Raw genomic sequence first — 19,782 nt, forward strand, 5'->3', positions numbered from 1 at the left:
ATTTTGTTACAAAGTCTGATGTGCAAACCTTTTGAAGTTATAGTAGGTGTGAAATCTGGAACAGAATTCACAGGATGCACATTTTGTATAAAGGTGTTAACGGAGAGCTACTTTTTTCTTTTTAAATAGTCAGGCAGTATTTCAGAAATGCTGACTTCTTCTCCCCTCAGCTTTTTTCCCACCCACCCCATCCCCAAACAAATGCACGCGTACACACACACACACACACACACACACACACACACACAGAGAACACCATCGTGTCATTACTCTATATGCAGTAACGTGAAATCATTGACCCCTGTTCAGTTGCTTCCTCGAATGTAAGAGTGAAGCATGACTCGAGCTCTGTAGATACGTACAGACAGATGCTGTTCTGGTTTGTGGCTCTACTTCCTGGAGGTCAGGCTGGATGCTGCTCAGATCATGCTAATTTGCCTGTGAAGAAATTCTACAAAATTGGATTCATCCACCAAATATGTGGTGTCAGCGTATCTTGGTGCTCATATGATTCAACAGAAAGCTCAGGTTTAAGTTGTCCTTTAAGATGTCAGTTTCACTGTACTAGTGCCTTACAAGTTGATATTTTTGCTGGAATGCAGACGATACTATATTTACCATATAATATATTATCAGCTCTCCTATGTCTCAGTCAATTTACATAGTTTAAAATAGAACATCTTATTAAAAACATCTAGATATACACAGATTAGGAAACGCTTACAACATACAAATACACAAACTAGAAATAAATCTTTAGCATACTGGTATATACAACGGTGTGATACAATAAATAATTTCAGTCATGCTCTATCTACACATCATATTGCTTAAAAGAAGAGTAGATTTGGAGAGCAGTGGTATGACGAAGGGCTTAGGGGCTCTCTACGTTTAAATCTGTGCAAATTAAAACAGGATTTGAAGTACCACTGAATTGTGTTAGGAATGCATGGCTGGAAAAATGAAAGGACCCATATTACTGAGGTATTTACAGATACTGGCTAAAGAGCACTACGTGGGCAAATGCAGAAAGGCTTCTTCTTCCCTTTACTTCTTGACGGCCAGCATGGCGTCAACTTCCTCCTCTACCTGTAGGGTGTGCCATTGGGCAATGGGTCGCCTGGGGTTGGCCAGCATATCTGACCAATGTCGCAGCTCCGCCCCGGTGCTATTGTAGCCCACAAAGACTTTGCCGATGGCATCGTTCTTGCCAATCTTGTCATAGTCCAAAACAGTTACCACCACTTGCACTTTCTGAAAGAGGACACAAAATAAACATTAATCATCCGGCTCTAGAGATAAAGCCCTACTACCAAGCTTCCTTGCGATCAAAGCAGTTGGAAATAAGAAGACCCAATCTCCAAACACCAGGACAAGGAGGAAAATGACCTGAACATGAAAACCCGAGTCCAGTCCCTGCCATTATTACATCATCATCATCTCCTTCGGCATCTTCAAAATACTCAGTAAATGTTAATTTTGGCACAATTCTAAGTCTTTCATGTGAACTACTCAGTTACAATAGATCCTGTTAACATTGACATGATAGAAGACGCTGAAGCTCAGAGAAGTTAAATCACGTGCCTGAAGTCATGTAAGAAATGAGTGGTTTGGTTTCGGGAGTCCATGTTATAAAATACCATGCCCAGCTGCCCATGTCAACTTGTATTCATTTTTTTTTTTTTTAAGTCTTTATTGAATTTGTTACAGTATTGCTTCTGTTTTGGTTTTTTTTGGCCGCAAGGCATGTGGGATTGTAGCTCCCCGACCAGGGATCGAACCCGCACCTCCTGCATTGGAAGGCAAAGTCTTAACCACTGGACCACCAGGGAAGTCCCCTGTATTCACCTTTAAATCCAGTTGTTTCCACTGTTTCATCAGCAAAATTTCTGGCGTTAGTACTCAGATCATTTTTGGTTTTTTGGTTACAATTTTCAAGGCAACCATGTACTGCAATCCTATTTCAGGTGGGAAGAGCCAGCATAGTTTTACATAAAACTAATATAGAATTTCAGCTAATCACATGATTATTGTGAGTTTAAAGTGTGACAACAGAGTGAAAGTCTTAAAAAAGTAGTAATTAACTAAAGATAATTTTTCTCATTCATATATTCTCTCAATAAGCATTTATTAAGTAACTGTGTATCCAGCATTGACATCAACTGGAATAACCCTTTAGGCCACACAAGATTTACTCCAGTGATTCCATTAGGTTGTGAGGGTTTATTTAATGCCTTACTTTTTTGAACTGGTGAAAGCAAACCCATACCATTTTGACACGAAAGAAACACTTTTTAAAAGTATGTTGTAGTTCTTCCTAAGTAATGAATTGGCTTAGTCAAAATAGGCAATGGCTCCAATCTAGAAACCAAGGGAAAAGATAAAGGGAAAATTTAGAATAAAGTAGAATGTGTAGCATTTGGTGGCCAGAGGCGAAAGAAGCAGAAAACGTAATGATGGAAGCCAGGGCCAGATGAAGATCCTGCTCAGTTGTGGCCCTTTACTGGGCTTTGTACTCTGAGGACTGCATTATTGGACGAATGTGCTGAGAGAGGTCACCAACATACAGCTTCAGATCAGAGAAAATGATCACTTCTGAAAGTGGAATTTAGAATGTCAAATGCAACACATGGGCAGTAAAGGAAACAAATTTCCATCTTCCCTTGTGCAGCCTTGGATTGATTCCATTATCAAGGGAATTACCTATTCACTGGATGGCATTCGAAGCCAAGAACAGAATCACCTTGGTTCTGAGCACCTTTCCCAAGCGAATTCATCTGGATGCAGTCATATTGCAAGGAATGAGGGACAGGGACAGTAGGCTCGTCACGCACAAAAGTAACAAGGATTTTGGAGGTTGGAGTGAATAGTTAGAGTGAATTTTGATTCTTTCACCTAGGAATGTATTGATTAGTAGCAATCAAGACAAAATATCCTTATAAGGGCTTTGGGTTAATTTTTTCAGTTGCATATGTAGTCTATACATTTTTTGGTGGGGGGTGGTTTGCAACCTTTTCATATGCTTTTGGAAATCAGCATATTTTGCTTCTCTCAATGTATTTCATATGGATAGAGACAGATAGAAATACAGACAATCGTATAACCTCAGGGTAAATAAAACCTAAGCCCCCCCGCAAAAAAACCTAAGCCCCTATTATAGCATGTTAAATGCTCAATTATTTTCTCTAGGGAAATGCAAAGACTAGGATAGCAGCCTATTGGGGAAAAGAAGAAAGAAAAGAACAAATTGACTTTACGAGCGGTGAAGAAGGGATGCAGTCAAAGGCATACTCATTATTTCCATGCCTCATGGACTCTGTATTGGGCTGAGGTTCTCTCTGTCCTGACAAAATGTTATCTTCTCTGAAAGGCTGCCCCAGAAACCCAGCATACATCTTGTTTTTAATGTGCTTCATTTTCAATATATTTGCATTTGCTGGAATTTATAGTTGAAAAGGGACATGTATTTTTTTTTTAAAGGTATAGAATTGTAGCTCAAAGGAGAAGATATACAATAGGATTTTTCATCTCAATGTCCTGCCTCATATTGTTTTGTGGAATTAAAACACAAAATGCCAGGAGGTGTTAGTTTCCATAGGAATAATGTCTCAGAACTCAAAAAAGAGTTCACTGAATAAATATTGCAAAATAAATTGTTGGAGAAATTGGATGTCTTAAGTTGTCAGTGGGTCCAAAGCAGTGAGCTCACTGGTTCAGGCTAGTAAACAAGTGACTGGGGACAGGGAATCAGTGTCTTCTGCAATGTCATTTACTTATATAACAGCTATTGAAAGTAAATAAGTATGTACAATCGGCTGCCATGTGAAAATGTATATAAGAAAGGTTATATAAAAACCATGAACTAATGTGAGGATGGCAGGATTACTGATGATTTAAAAAACTGCCTTATATTATACAGTAGCTACTAGCCACATGTAGCTGTTTAAATTTAAATAAATTAAAATTAAAGTTCCTTGTTTATATTAGTGGCTGAGGTGCTCATGACCTACCTATGGCTGGTGGCTACCCTATTGGACAATACCGATGAATTTCCATCCTTGCAGAGTTCTATTGGAAAGTGCTGATTTACATATTGTTTTAATCTTATTGTTAGATCCATTTTCCAATACATAAAATGTTAATTTGAATAAAAGACAACAATAGCATCGTGAGTAAGAATGATGGGAACCATTTACTGAGCGTTTGTATGTGCTTAGCAGCGTTCCAAATGCTTTTACATGCATGGTCTCACTTTGACATGGATTCTGTTATTATTCCTATTTTATATATGAGACAATTCTAAGCCTCAGTTCCCTTATATGTATATAAAATTGGGGTAATAATGGTACCTTGCTTATAAGGTTATTGTAAGGATTCAATGAGATTTTGCAGGTAAAGTGCTTACCTTGGGCCTAGGTACGAAATAAATATACAATAAATGCAGCTATTATATTAGCTTTCTTCATGGAATAAAGGTGTGATTCATTCCTAAGGTACTGTATTTTAAGACTAGGTTAAAAATAAAAATATGCAAACGAAGAATATTTGCTGCATTTTGTTATTCTGGACCATTAGAAGGTTCCATGCTGTAGTTTTGATGCCTACCCTTCATCTCTCCTTCAAGTTATGAGCAAACTTCTATAGGACTGAAAAGATAGACCCACATCAATTTTTTTATAAAGTGTAAAAATAGTGTTGCTTTAAGAAATTTGACTCTCTGATACCCATTAAAGATTAGCAAGAATAGGGCTTCCCTGGTAGCGCAGTGGTTGGGAATCTGCCTGCCAATGGAAATCTGCCTGCCAATGCAGGGGACACGGTTTCGAGCCCTGGTTCGGGAAGTTCCCACATGCCGCGGGGCAACTAAGTCCGCGAGCCACAACTACTGAAGCCCATGCTCCGCAAAAAGAGAAGCCACTGCAATGAGAAGCCCGAGCACTGCAAGGAAGAGTAGCCCCCGCTCTCGGCAACTGGAGAAAGCCCACGCACAGCAACGAAGACCCAACACAGCTGTAAATAAATAAATAAATATTTTAAAAAAGAAGAAAGATTAGCAAGAATAGCCTATAATTAATGGATGCGAACTTTGGATCCAAGAGCCTAACTATGAATATGACGTAAGAAAACCTAAAAATATTTAAGAATGACTAAATAATAAGATCATATGCTATCACTGTGTCTACATGTAGCATCCTATTTTGAACATGTTAACCACAAGGTCTTTTAATAGGATAATTCCTATCATAACAAATATTATCTAGCAAATTAAGGTTCTGTCTTTACAAAAATAACCATCCATTCCAACTCAGAAACAGGAAGCTGAATTTAAACAATGAAAAATACAACTTAGCCTAATTTTTCTACTGTTAATTATTTTTTAATAGTGAAAGATTAAAGATGCTGCATATTTAGCATCAACCAAAATATTTCCTTTATCACTACATTTTTTTTTTTTTTTGCTACAAAGAGGTGATAATGAGAATTACATATTGTGGCCTGGGAGTGAAGAGTGAAAGCTTATTTTCTCTCGACCTTTTAACCTTTGTGGATGTACTTTTTGAATTAGGAGAGCGGTTCTGTCGATGTCCTTTTTCCTACTTTATTTCTGCTCAACAGAATGACAGCTGTTTTTGGCTGATGAATCAGCACATCCTGTGCTGTATATTTTATCATTTCCCTCTTGATGTACTTTGAGCATTAAATGTGCATGGAATGAGAATAGCAGTTCTAATGGAGGCATATGCACTGATAATTCACAAGATCTGTGTGTTTAATTTATGTGATCTGAAGAAATGAAATTGAATGGGAAGAAAAAATACGTTTGACATTACCTGGATTTGCTCGAAGGGTACTTCAAAGCTGAATGACTCATTGTAGTAGGGGTTAAGGGTGTTCTTTTTAATCGTTGTCTTTTTCTTCTTCAGCCTCTTGCCATTCTGCATCAAATGAATCTTCACATAAGGGTCTGAAAAACAGAAACAAAACCTTTAGGAAATCAGAGACACATATTTTTATATTATAACTTAGCTTATAAAAAGTCCAAGTATTCCTGACAGGAAAATAATTGTGTAGCATGTAGTTAGTATTTTTTTTTAAATTTCAAGCGTTTTTTTATTGAAAGATTTTATGTAACCTATGGGCCATGTTTTTTTGCCATGATATCTCAATATTTATGGTTGGATTTAGAAGATGAGAGGATTGGTGTGCTGGTAAACCAGCTTTTTGGGAAAAAAAAGTCTTGACCTGTAGCATTTGCTAATGTCCATGGTATAAATACTCTCAGCATGGCTGATTTCAAGTTAACAGTTTAACAATTGGCTCACTAAATTCCTGAAAATTTAACAATTGGCTCTTGTGAGCTGGCAAAGAACTGGCTTCAGGATACCACTGCATGGGAATTAAAACTCTTGACAGAGAGAGGACAAAGGAGGCATTTCATTCTTTCATTTATTCATTTGCTCAAACAATATTAGTTAAGCCCTAGGAGTATAGCTGTGAACAAATCAGACCATCCCTGTTTTCAGGATGGAACTTCAGACTTGTGGGGGAAATAGACAATAAGCTTGTAAAGAAAAGAAATACATATGAAATTCTAAGTTGAGAAGAGTGCTCTGGAAGGAAAGGGCAGAGAGATGTATGATAGAGACACCCAGAGGTATGGTGAGTCTAAGGGAAGAATGGAATTCTTATACTTAGATCACTCAGGTAAGGCCTTTCTGCAGAGGTAACATTTAAAGTAAGATGTGCATATTGAAGGGTGACAAGAGGCCACATGTCTGAGTGTGTGTGTGTGTGTGTGTGTGAGTGTGTGCATGTGTGTGCGTGTGTGTGTGTGTGTGTGTGTGTGTGTGTGTGTGTGTGTATGAGACAGAGAGAAAGAGAGATAACCAGGATCTGTGCCAGAACATTTCTAGGTAGAGAAGAGCTTCAAGGATTCAGGGAAAAGAGAATAAGCTGGTAGCACACACAGAGGTAATGAGAAAAGGAGCAGAAAGATTCCCTTAGCAGTTTCCTCAAAGCCTCATTAGGTAAAGTAATAAGTAAGTCACTGGAGGGGAAAGACGATTCTCATTACTAACAGATCAATGACCTCCCTTCAGGTTATTAAGAACCAGTACCCAGGTTTGATAGTAAAATCTACTGTTTTCTTCAACATTTTTCCATCGGATATGTAATACATGTTTATTATAGAAAAAATATCAGGAAGCAATGATAAACAAAAAGAGGAAGAAATTTAAAATCATCCATGATTTTACTCCCCTAAAATAACCACTGCCAAGCCTTCCAAAATTACTTTCCTTTCTTTCAGAATGTGTAGAGCTGGGAGAAACTTTACAGATAATCTAGTTTAATGCCCACATATTGTACTTTTAGAAGATAAAACTGCAGACCAGCAAAGGCGGTTTTTATCTCCCTCTTCCTATCCCCTAGTAGAACATAACTCCTGAAGGACAGAAACTTTGTCTGTCATATTCACTAACTGAATTTACTAAACAGTACCTGGCAGTACACAATTTTTGTTGACTGAATCAGAGGAACTTGTTTAGGGCTGGCCTCATAATCTGGGTCTCCTTATTCTTAGTCCTGTCTTCTTCCCACTGCCCCAAAGCCCACATTACTTGAATATGTGTTGTTTGGGGTTTTTGTTTTTAATGTTACATCCAGTCAAGGGGCTCGTAATGAAGATTTTCATCAAAATGAAGAATATCTTTAAAAGCCAGACCAAGTGATGAGAAACCAAGCCTATCAACTACATAGTTGATCAGTTAAAAAAATGCACTGTAAATAATTGCAAATGAAGGGGAAAAAAGGCCCTTTTTACTGATAATCCATCTTGCTGTTCACAGGCAACTCTGATTTTTGGTTCAGAGACCTTGTCTGCTTATGAAGCTCTCTGGGTCCTCCATCCCTGCCCCTTGCACTTTTACAAAGATGGTCAAGTCTCCAGTTGCTCCTTGGCACTGACAAAATACCCAAATACTAAATACTCACAAATCAATGTTTATGGCTCCTGTGTTCATGTGTTGAAACTTCATCAACTTAACTAAGGCACAGGGTTTTGCAAGAGAAGCACGGTGACTGTTTATTCATTTAACACAGTATATGACAAGAAATTTCCTTGTGCATCTGCCATGTGAGCAAGCAAATTAAAAACCCAACAAGATAATTTCAGATTTCAACATGAACTCTGATGTGATGTGATCAATGCCTGGGGGAGAACAAGGTAATTTAGAAAAACTGATCAACAAGGTTCTCACCGAGGAGGCCAGGTTTGAGCTAAAAACCGAATTACAGGAAGGAGTGAGTCATTGGTAGATGTGGTGGAAGCTTGAACCAGTCAGAAGGAGCAGCACATGCAAAGCCCTAAGGTGCTTGTCCTTCTGTGTGTCTATGGAACAAGAAGGCAAGGTGGGGAGAGGTAGGCAGTGAGGTCAGAGAGGTAACACTGCTGGCCTCCCACTTTCAAAAGCAGAATCTGCCACTTCTGACCATGATTCGGAGATATTCTATAATTTCATGATACTTACAAGAGGGGACAGGGGGCTGGAAAAGGAGCAGGTATGGGGCTGCTATGAATGGGCAGAGTTAGTCTTTGCTTTTGCAGATCCATCCTGATACAGGTACCAAAGCAAAATTGGTCTTAATTCCCGTCTTAATCATAACCAAGACTGACAGTAACTTAGAGCTTATTCTTTCCTTTTCCTCCCCATATTTATTGAGATGTAATTGACATGTAACATTGTGTAAATTTAAGATGTACAGTGTGATGATTTGATATACATATATATGTGAAGTAATGACCACCACAAGGTTAGTTAACACATTGATCACCTCACATAATTATAGTATTTTTGTGTGTACAGTGAGAACATTTAAGCTCTACTCTCTTAGCAACTTTCAAGTATACAACACAGCATTGTCACCATGCTGTACATTAGATCCCCAGAGCTTATTCATCTTATAACTAGAAGTTTGTGTCCCTTGATCAATGTCTCCTCATTTCCCTCACTCCTCAGCCCCTGGCAACCACTATTCTACGCTCTTTTTCTATGAGTTTGGATAGATTCTACGTCCACATATAAGAGAGATAATGCAGTATTTGTCTTTCTCTGTCTGACTTATTTCACTTAGTATAACACCCTCAAGGTTCATCCATGATGTCAAAAATGGCAGATTTCCTTCTTTTTTGGTGGCTGAATAATAATCTATTTTATATATACCACACTTCCATTATCCATTTATGTGTTGATGAACACTTAGGTTGTTTCCATGTCTTGCCAATTGTGAATAATGCTGCAACGGACACATGGGAATGCAGATATCTTTTTGAGATAGTGATTTCATTTACTTCTGATGCATACCCAGGAGTGGAACTGCTGGATTATATGGTATCTCTACTTTTAATTTTTTTGAGGAACCTCCATACTGTTTTCCATACTGGCTGCACCAATTTATGTTCCCACCAACAGTGCACGAGGGTACCCTGTTCTCCACATCTTGCAAGCACTTGTTATCTCTTGTCTTGTTGATAATAGCCATTCTAGTAGGTTTGAGGTGATATCTCATTATGGCTTTGATTTGTATTTCCCTGATTATTAGTGATATTGGAACATCTTTTCATGTACCTGTTGGCCATTTATGTATCTTCTCTGAAAAAATATCATTCATAACTTCTGCCCATTTTTAATGGATTTTTAAATTTTTATTTTTATTTTTTGCTGTTGAGATATATGAGTTTCTTATATATTTTGGATATTAACCCCTTATCCAATATATGGTTTGCAAATATTTTCTCCCACTCCACAGGTTGTCAGATGTCTTACTCTTTTTCAACTTTTGTGCCTGGATAAGTCTTGACTGTCTAAGCCTGATAGGTTATGTACCCAAGGTGGTCACATCTGAGCATCTTCTTGGTTCAGCCATCCAGAGTCTTACACTGTGTCTCCATTTTCTCCAGTCTTCTCCATTTTCATCTACTCTTTGACTGGCTTGATTTCCTAAGTGTCCTCTGGTTGAGTCTTGCGCTGAATTCTGGTCCCTTTGGAGATGGCCCTAATCCCTTGATTAGTTCATTAGTAACTTCTTTGGGGATCTAGACCTGGCTCCTGTCTCCCTAACTATGGCTGAGTCTTCTAAATGGAAACATACCCACCTAACTATGAGATACCCATCATGCTTTAAGTACACACACGTTTTTTATAGTAAGGATCGCCTCTCCTGCAGAGTAAGACCCTGTATAATTAAATTTGTTCTGTTTTAGGGGCTGTTCCGCAAAGCAAATCCTTGTCAATTCAGAGTTTCTTAGTGGCTTAGAAATCCTGATCATTGCATAATAAGACATAATTTTATGGAAATGATAAATAGGCTGTAATGAGACTCCCTAATGTTGTTGCTTTTCCTGAGTACAACTGCTGGACACCATGCATGGCATTCAAACATCTGTTAGGTTTTTGTAAACATGTAAATAGCATGGGGAAATATGCAAGCTACAAAGTTGGGCTACTGTCCTCAGGGACTCCGTACCTCTTTGGCTGCACTGCTTTATTCTGTCCCCAAAACAAGCACTCATGGAACCTTTCATCATCTAAATACTGACAACCCTTCTTCAACACCATTTAGATAATCCCTGTTGCCACTGAAACAGGTGCAAGACTTGGGACAGTTTGCTTCTTTTATTTGTTTAATTTATCTTAAAAAAGGTTAGCGTCTTTTTGTTTTTCAAACTGTGGTAGAAAGGAAGGGCTCTTTTCCGATGTCCATCTAGTCTCTAATAGTATATGAGTGTAACTTTTCAATTCTGGAAAATGATGGACTGGCACCAGAAAGAAGGTTCTTTATTCCCAATAATAAGCTACAGGTACAAAGAGTGCAGATTCATTGCCTCATTTTGGATGATTTTTAGGTCTATCATTTGGTTTTGTTGTCACTGTGGTACTGCTACCTTCACTCACCATTTGTCGGCTCTCTTTTTGTCTGAAGTCAGCCTAACTGAACTTCATCTCCTTTCTGTCATAATAGCTGTTATGACTTGGTGGTATTTTAGGACACTGTAATGAAGTCACCCTCAAACTTTTATATGTTGACAAGCCTCTTTAATAGACAACATTTTTTTTTGTCCCTAACGTTCACAATTATGGGAGGCAGAAAAACAGCTCTCTCAAAAGATGTCCACATCTTAACCCTCGGAATTTGTGAATATGTTACCTTATATAGCAAAAGGGACTTCGCAAATGTAATTAAGGTTAAGGCTCTTGAGATGAGGGGATTACCTAAGAGGGCAAACTCTAATCACATGGGTCCTTAAAAACAGAGAACCTTTCCTGACTGTGGTCAGAAAGAGATGTGACAATAGAAGAAGGGTAAGAGACAAGCTACACTACTGGCTTTTAAGATGGCTACACTGCCACAGAATGCAGTTGGCCTCTAAAAGTTGGAAAAGGCAATGGATTCTCGCCTGGATCCTCCAGGAAGGAACACGACCCTTCCGACACCTTGATTTTAGCCCAGTGACACCTGTGTAAGACTTCTATAGAATTATAAGATAATAAACATGTATTGTTTTTAAAATTAAGTTTTTGATTGTTTAGCATGGCAGCAGCAAAAAACTAATACAACAACCAAAGCTGAAGAGATGATTCTATTGTTTATCTAGCAAGGTTTGATGATGAAAGTCAAGTTTAAATAGGTCTAGAAAAACAATCTTTTGGGAAAAAATTGGTATTTTTTCCCAATCTTCTAAAAATTATTACATTGTTCCTCAAAACAAAATCCTTCAAAAAAGTATTTTTTAATTCAAAAAAGTTGACACAGAGCGTGCAATCAGAAGATAAGAGTTACGTACAGATGTTTCAGGATCCGTGGTAAGATTAGTCAAAATGGATGAAACCTTAGCTGAGAATAATTTTTACAGTCAGATCCATTACAAGGTTTAATATAATAATGTTCCTTTATGTTTGTAGAGTACTTTAAGATCATATACATATGTGTAAGGTATATATATATATATATGTAAATTATATCATCTCCTTTAATCGTTACAACAATTCCAGTGAGGGAACTGGGGCTTGGAAAGGCTAATTTTTTTCCCCAAGAACTCAAACCAAGGTCCTATGACTCTGAACCTACTGCTCTTTGTGATACGTTGAAGAAATAATTTAGTATAGTGTTTATAAGTATAGACTCTGGAGCCAGATTAACTTGAACCTCAGCTGTACTGCTAGCTGTGTGGTTTGGGCAAGTTATTTAAGCTCTGTGTGCCACAGTTCCTTCACCTTAAAGTGGTGAGAATGATAACATCTTGCTCAGAGAGTTGCGAAGATTAAATTGAGTTTCTACGGGGAAGGTGCTTCAAAATGTGCCCGGAACATATTGTTATTAATGATCAATGTTTATTATTGTGTCATGAAAGGGCTGAGATCTAAGTCAGCATGTACGTGTCAGACTCTCCCGCAACTCACGTTGCAGAACTTGTGCCCACCATTAGCAAATGGGAGGAAGTCATTCCATTGGCTGCAGGAATAAGCCAAATTGCCCCAAATGTCAGATTTACTTCTGGAAAGAAGCAAACCCATGCTAAGCAACTGGTTCATTAATGAAGAATTTCATCATGTATGGTATGAAAGAGAAGGGAAGGGTTTCTTTCATTTCTACCTGTATAAGTGGTCTTGAGGTGTGAGGTGGGAAACTAACTCAGCATCCTGTATAGTTTCCTCTTGTTCCTGAAGTCAAGACATCAGATTACACAGAGCTGAAAAATTAATCTGGAGAGTTCTAAGTGGACTCTTATTACTGAGGCTCTAGGGTAGTGTGAGTCAAAACTATGATTTATGGAGATTTCTTTCCAGATATTGAGGCCAGCTAATGTGGATATACTTGGATATTATGTATGTAGTATCTACTTTCCTGATGCTGCTCAAAATGAGGAAACAGAAAAGGAGGCCCTCAGCTTTGAGATTTATTGTCGTTGTTGGGAATATAGTAATGCCTATCGGTTGCTGGAGGGAGGTAGTATCTATACCTCCTCCCTTTTTCTGTTAATTCCTTTCTATCGTGAAAAAAATTTATAGTCTGGTTTCTTCCTTCTGCTTCCACCTAGCCTTAGAACTCCTCCTTTCTTTTTTCCCACTCTTTCCAATCCAGAGCGAGGGATAGGAATCATTGTGTTAAAGCTACAGTGAGATGATTTGCTAAGTCACTTTTTACACCTCACCTCCTGGGCAGTGGAGGCTAGGGAGCACTGACTTTGCCATGTGAAAGGAGTGCAGAGGATCCTAGGTTGGCAGCCAAATGAATACTTTGGTCTCACTGGCCATATTCAGGGATGAGGATGTAGACTGCCTTTGACTGGTTAGGTGATTGCTTGGTCAGCTCCAGCTTATGAGCAATTCTGAAGGTGAAAGCGCCATTTTCTGCCAGTTGGGCAGCCTCTTCTGAATATAATTCGTGGGGTGGACAGACTATGGTCTGGTGCCAATCTTTTTCTTTCATTTGGTCCCTATTCAGGCATTAATTTTGAGTGGAAGACCTCTCTCACACACACACACACACACACACACATACACACACACATACACACATATATATATTTTTTTTATTTATTTATTTTTGCGGTACGTGGGCCTCTCACTGCTGTGGCCTCTCCCGTTGCGGAGCACAGGCTCCGGACGCGCAAGTCTCAGCAGCCATGTCTCACGGGCCCAGCCGCTCCGCGGCATGCGGGATCTTCCCGGACCGGGGCACGAACCTGTGTCCCCTGCATCGGCAGGCGGACTCTCAACCACTGCGCCACCAGGGAAGCCCTCACATATATTTTTCACATTAAGTGGTAGGAGTTTTCTTTCTGAAGGATTTCTTCCCACAACCAATTCCTAGTAGTCTGATCTGGCCCTGATGCTCCAATATTTAGCTCTAGCTACCACCTACACATAGTCCTTTAGGCATTGCATCCCATCCCACTCATCTCCATCTGATCTGCCCTGGATGCACTGAATCCACCATCCTCTTTTGGTCAGGGAGTAAGGAGAGTGATGACACATATATGCCCCTATTTTCTTGCTTTTCCAGACTTCTCCACCTTCCACCTTGCTGTACAAAGGCTTGGTTGATTTGATGGCTTTGTCTATGGAAGGGATGGAAATGGGGAGGTTGGGTATGGCAATCAAAAGAGGGTGGAGTCTTATAAGAAGAGACATAAGAGAGATGATCTTTCTCTCTGCCATGTGAAGATACAATGAGGAGAGTTGTAAACGAGGAAGAGAGCCTTCCCTAATAACCCAACCATGCTGTTACCCTGATCTCTGACTTTCAGCCTCCAGAACTGAGAGAAATAAATGTTTGTTATTTACGCCACCCAGTCTGTGGTATTCTGTTATAGCAGAGCCCTACCTGTCTATCTATCTATGTATCTCCAGACTAAGATAGCTCTCTTCCCACTAAACTCCCCCTTGGTCCCCTCTTTTTCTCTCTGACCATTACTGATACTTCTTTATTTTCTCCTCTCCCTTCATCTGCCCCAAGACTCTCAAGTGTAATCACATTTGATATTATTTTAGCACACATTTAATAGGATTTTTCTCTACACTACTTTTCTCAGACACCCTGCAGTACAACCTTATGATTTCAATATTACTGCCACCTCAGTTAAACAGCTTCTGGCCACAGAGTCTGGCACTGGAATGTAATGTTTTCACCAACACTGGTGTCCCTGGCACAGTTTCAACATGTAGAGATACATTCCCAAAAAAGGACATAGAGTAACCTTGGAGGAAGACTTTGGAACTAAGTATGAAATTCAGTAAGTTGTTTTCCTTCAATTATAGGGACACCATGTTGGGTGAGCTTTGCAGAAACGTAAGTGCAGCCCACACGCTGTACTATAAGGCCATAACTATAACTCCCTCGGCTCTTTTATCCTTGGGACAGAAACCTACTGAGCTCATTACCTCCGCTGTCGGCCTGTTCTTGTGTCATGAGTCCAGCCTGATTTGGGGCCATCTTTGATTCCTCCCTTTCCACCTCCCATGAAGAGTGAGTCACCACATCCTGCCAGCTTCCCTTCACCTTGTCACACTTGTTGGTTCTCTCTAACTTGTCGCCACATCTCGAGATCAGAAATCCAATCTCTCTTGCTACCATGCCATCAACATCAAACTAGTCTTCCTATAATTGCTAAAATGACATTTGATCACACCAGCTCCCTCATTAAAAACCTTTAATGACTTGCCAACGTAAAAAATCTCCAAACTCTACCATAGCATTCACAGCCCATCCTAACTTCCTCATCTCATTTCCACAAACCCTGTGCTCCACTCCTGGTCGATACTCACTCGTCCTCACAGAGAACTGAATGCCCCGTCTTTGAACTGCCTGTCCTTTAGCCTGAGATGCTTTCTTTTCCCATTGTAAATGTGATTTAAAAGTCACCTCGTCCCTGAAGATTTTACTGATGATTTTCTCAGTCAGAACCTTCAGACAAACCTTTGTCTGCCCTGCAGCATTTTCTTTTGTACTATTGCAAAGCATACATCTCTTTCTTTTCTGGTATTGGAGGACTTCTCTGGTTATCTAATAACATAAAAACAATATTCTTGTGGGAAAATGTGTTTTGAATTCAGAACTATTGGCTTCAGGATGAACTCTGGGAAGACTATCTCCTTGTAACAAGGGGGATCCTTCCATTACTATTCCATACTCTACTTTAATACCCAAGAACATTGTCACCCCCTTCTTCCCTTAGGCAGTTCTAATGTCCAATTATGCTAACTTCATAGAAATAGAATTGCAAAACAGCTGGCTGTAAGCAATGATCCTTTTGTGTGAGATATAAAGAGGCCACTAAAGGCTTTTTGTATTTACAATGAGAACTAGAAAGCAGCAGTTCAAAGCCGAATAATGCAAGATGCCTGCAGTTTTCATCTTGACAATTTTGCATAATTATACTGTCTTCTTTCTTAACTACCACAGTGACCGTGGGCCCTTGTAACCATGGCCTTTCCATTTCAACCAAAGACTTGTTATGAAACAGCCTCATTTCAGTTGTTTTGTTCAATCCCTTCTGAGCCAGTAACCAGCTTCTGAGTAACTTTAGGTATCATTCCTTTCACCTTCCCGCTCCCCCACCCCGCCCACCCCATGGATAATGTTCAGTAAATTTCAACTTATCGTGTTGGAAGAGGAAAGTAGCAGTTTTATCAAGTAAGGTCCCAAATTTCAAGTGACTGAAAACTCATTTCAGTCCACCACATATGGTGGAAAAGTCCAGAAGTAGGGCTGTGTGGCAAAGATTAATTGTCCCCTAAAATCCTTTTCTCCCCTCTTTTTATTTTTAAAAGATGTATAAAATTTATTTATTGTTTTTGGCTGGGCGGTGCAGCTTGAGGGATGTTAGTTCCCCCACCAGGGATTGAACCCGGGCCCTCGGCAGTGGGAGCATGGAGTCCTAACCACTGGACTGCCAGGGAATTCTCTCCCCTCCTTTTTTTTTTTTTTTTAGCAATGAAACTCCTAAGTTTTACCTGGGCACCATTTCATCCAGCTAGAAATATTTCTCCCAGACTCTCTTACAACTCAGTATGGCCGAATAAGTAACTTTGGCTATTGGAAGTGAATGGAAGTATTGTGTGTGAACTCCATAGCATATCTTTAAAACAGTGGCTCTCAATGGAGGGGCTGTTTCATCCCCCAGACATTTTGCAATGTCTGGGGAGATTTTTGACTGTCATAAATTGGGGAGGTGATATGGGCCTTAAGTGGGTAGAGGCCGGGGATTCTGCTAAACATCCTACAATGTATAGGACAGCTCTTAACAGTAAAGAATCATCACCTCCAAAATATCAATAGAGCTAAAATTGGTAAATCCTACCTTAAAATAAGCTTCACGCCCTCCACTTTTCATTTCTTTTTCTTGCAGCTGAAACATGGACGATATGGGAGGGCAGTGAACCAGCTTTTACCTTGCAACATGAAGTCAGTACTCCAGGGGAACAGGACAACAAGGTAGGAAGATCTTGGGTTCCTAAATGACCTCACAGCCCCAAACTGCCTACCAATCTTGCCCACCCACCCACCTATTGACATGAGGGAGATAAAGAATTTCAAACATCAGTTGTATCTTTCGGAGCCTCTTTGTTACAGCAGTTCAATCTGCTCCCTATTTAATACAGAGTCAACAATATCATGGTCCCAGGTTTGCCTGTGTCTCTACTGTTTTCTACAGAGTCCTCTGCAAATTCCACACGGTGGCCTCCCCAAGATATCCTAGGCTTTTCTCTTAAGGATGTAGATGACTGTACCAGCTTCAAGTCTCATATCATCACACTATACCATCCAAAGGAAAGAGAATCTATATAGAATTCCCAGGAAAAGTCCCAAGTTCACTCTGATTGGACAAACATAGATGAAATGTCAACCCTATATTAATCCCTGTGTTGAAGACGATGTGATGAGCTAAGACTGGCTTAGTCCCGGGTCATGTGCCCATCCCCAAACCAATCAGGAGTGCCAGGAATCCTACCTTTGGAGTTGGGTGTAGGTGCAACTCTAGCCTAAGTACAAGGCTAAGAATAGAAGAATATGGTAGTTCCTCAAACAGGAATTAGAAGGCCCTTACCAAGAATGCTGGGAATAGAAGTTGGGAGGCAACCAATCAATGTTTATAGAGTTTCTCAACCTAGGGTCTTGAGGATTCCATCTCTGTCTAAACTTGAAAGTGTGCATGCAGTTATTTTCAGAGAGCCATTCCTTTCCACTTGAGATCAAATTCCTAGGAATGAGCCATTAAGCGCTTGTAAAAAGTGGTCCATGACATGAAACTTACTTTTTTTCCTAGAGGAATGCAGAAAAGTATATGTTTGTATATCTTACAGTAGACAGATAAATCTAATTATCATTGAATTAAACTGCCATATCAGTATTACAAAAAAAAAAAGTGGTCTAGCAGTAGCAGAGACAGCAGAGTTAAAACATGACAGATTTAGGATTTAGAGTTTCCTTGCCAACTGCGGCTTTTTCTTGTACACTGACGGAGTATTTCATCAGTAAGCCAATCATTAAACAGTATACAAATAAATAGTAATAGGGTTCACAGAGCAGACAATTTCCATTTCCATCACTGGCAGTTACAACATTTACTTGCGGGGGTCTTTATAAATAATTTACAAGTACTTAGAGAAGACTACATTGGAGAACTTATGTGTCTTTATAGTTGAAAATGCTCCCTGTAATGTTATAGTAAGGATGCAGCATTAAAAATATATTCCGGGAAAATTTTCCTCTGAGCCCACAATTTAAAAATGAATTTACATTAGTTAAGTTCAGTGTTTGCTAGAAGAAAACAACATGACACAAGTGACTGCCACGGAGAAAAGCAACCTCATTGTAGTGAGACATTATAAAATAGCAAAGGCTGATTTAGCTCATTAATGGCGGCAGAGTGCTTTGATGAGACAAATACATAAGCGCAAAATGCTATTGTTATGAATTAAGTGGAAAGCATTTTTGGTCGTGGTAGAGGAAGCCACTGAATTCCAACAGTCATTTTTGTTGTTGCCAAAGTGGACTGTACGTGACCGCCAGCCTCTTGACTAAAAGTGTGGGAATGCATGAACAAAACCTGTGGAGTAGGACTACAGCCAAGAAAGATTTTCCAGATGTGGTGCGTTTATGGGCAAGTAAAAGAACAGTGTGAGGGTTTGAGCTCCACCCTTGGTAGAGGAAGGGGTTCACTATGTTTGCAAAACCCAAATCTTTCCTTTTCAGTATTGAAGGTGAAATTCTTCATCTGTAATTCAACCCTCTTCTTCCTGAACTTTGGAAAATCTTTTGGGAAGGGCAAACACATGAGACTAGGAACCGTAGTAATTATGTTTGATTCTTTCTGGATGACTACAAAGAGTTTCATGGAATGACCATGTATAAACTGTTTGTATGAGCTGATAGGAAAAACAAAAACAGTCCAAGGATTCAGCAAAGCAAACAAAATTGCAAACAGCAAATTTGACTTTTTTCTTTTTCTTTTTTTGGACATTTGGGCTTAGCCTCTTATTTATGCCAGATGAAAGATCACTAGTAAGATACTTTCTTCCTTTCTTTCTTTCCTCCTTTTTTTTTTTCTTTTTTTTTTTTAACAATTATTAGACATTTCTACTTGATGAGATAACATTGGTAACTGGATAATATTGCTGGGATTTTTTTTTTTTTTTTTTTTTGCGGTACACGGGCCTCTCACTGTTGTGGCCTCTCCCGTTGCGGAGCACAGGCTCCGGACACACAGGCTCAGCGGCCATGGCTCACGGGCGCAGCCACTCCGCGGCATGTGGGATCTTCCCGGACCTGGGCACGAACCCGTATCCCCTGCATCGGCAGGCGGACTCTCAACCACTGCGCCACCAGGGAAGCCCCCATTGCTGGGATTTTTAAGCACATGTAATATGGCAATAAATGGATGCTACTCCTTATCCACATAGAGAAGGTTTCCAGGCAGTTCAACCTGAGTTCAAAACAAAAACAATGTGAGAACAGAGATGCTCTTACACTTAATATGACTGAACAGGGTTTGTGCTCTGTGGTGGGGTTACTTCAGCTTCACCCAGTTCTCACATTGGTTCAGCCAGAATGGATTTCACTCTCATTAACTCCCTATTCCTTGCATGTACTTGCTTTAAAATATCTATGTGTCTTCTAGACATTTTGCAGTCCAAATATTAGAAAGTTTATGGACTGAGCCTGTCTAAGGATAATGGAGGGAGAGATTTGGAAATGTTTCCATAGGGAGTGGAGGAATCT

The 19,782-nt window shown here is 39.6% G+C and overlaps 1 protein-coding gene across 1 annotated transcript in view; it reads right to left on the minus strand.

Moving 5' to 3' along the window:
* Positions 1–231: 231 nt before the first annotated feature.
* The window catches only part of SYT1 (synaptotagmin 1), a 431,119-nt gene continuing 411,568 nt past the window's right edge, over positions 232–19,782 (minus strand). Inside the window, 2 exon segments of the mRNA XM_032647220.1 lie at positions 232–1,254; positions 5,832–5,965. Of these exon segments, the coding sequence (XP_032503111.1) occupies positions 1,048–1,254; positions 5,832–5,965 (341 nt within the window). The 3' untranslated portion in view covers positions 232–1,047.

Source organism: Phocoena sinus, chromosome 10, assembly GCF_008692025.1.
Source record: "Phocoena sinus isolate mPhoSin1 chromosome 10, mPhoSin1.pri, whole genome shotgun sequence".
In the NCBI taxonomy this organism is placed as follows: Eukaryota; Metazoa; Chordata; class Mammalia; order Artiodactyla; family Phocoenidae; genus Phocoena; species Phocoena sinus.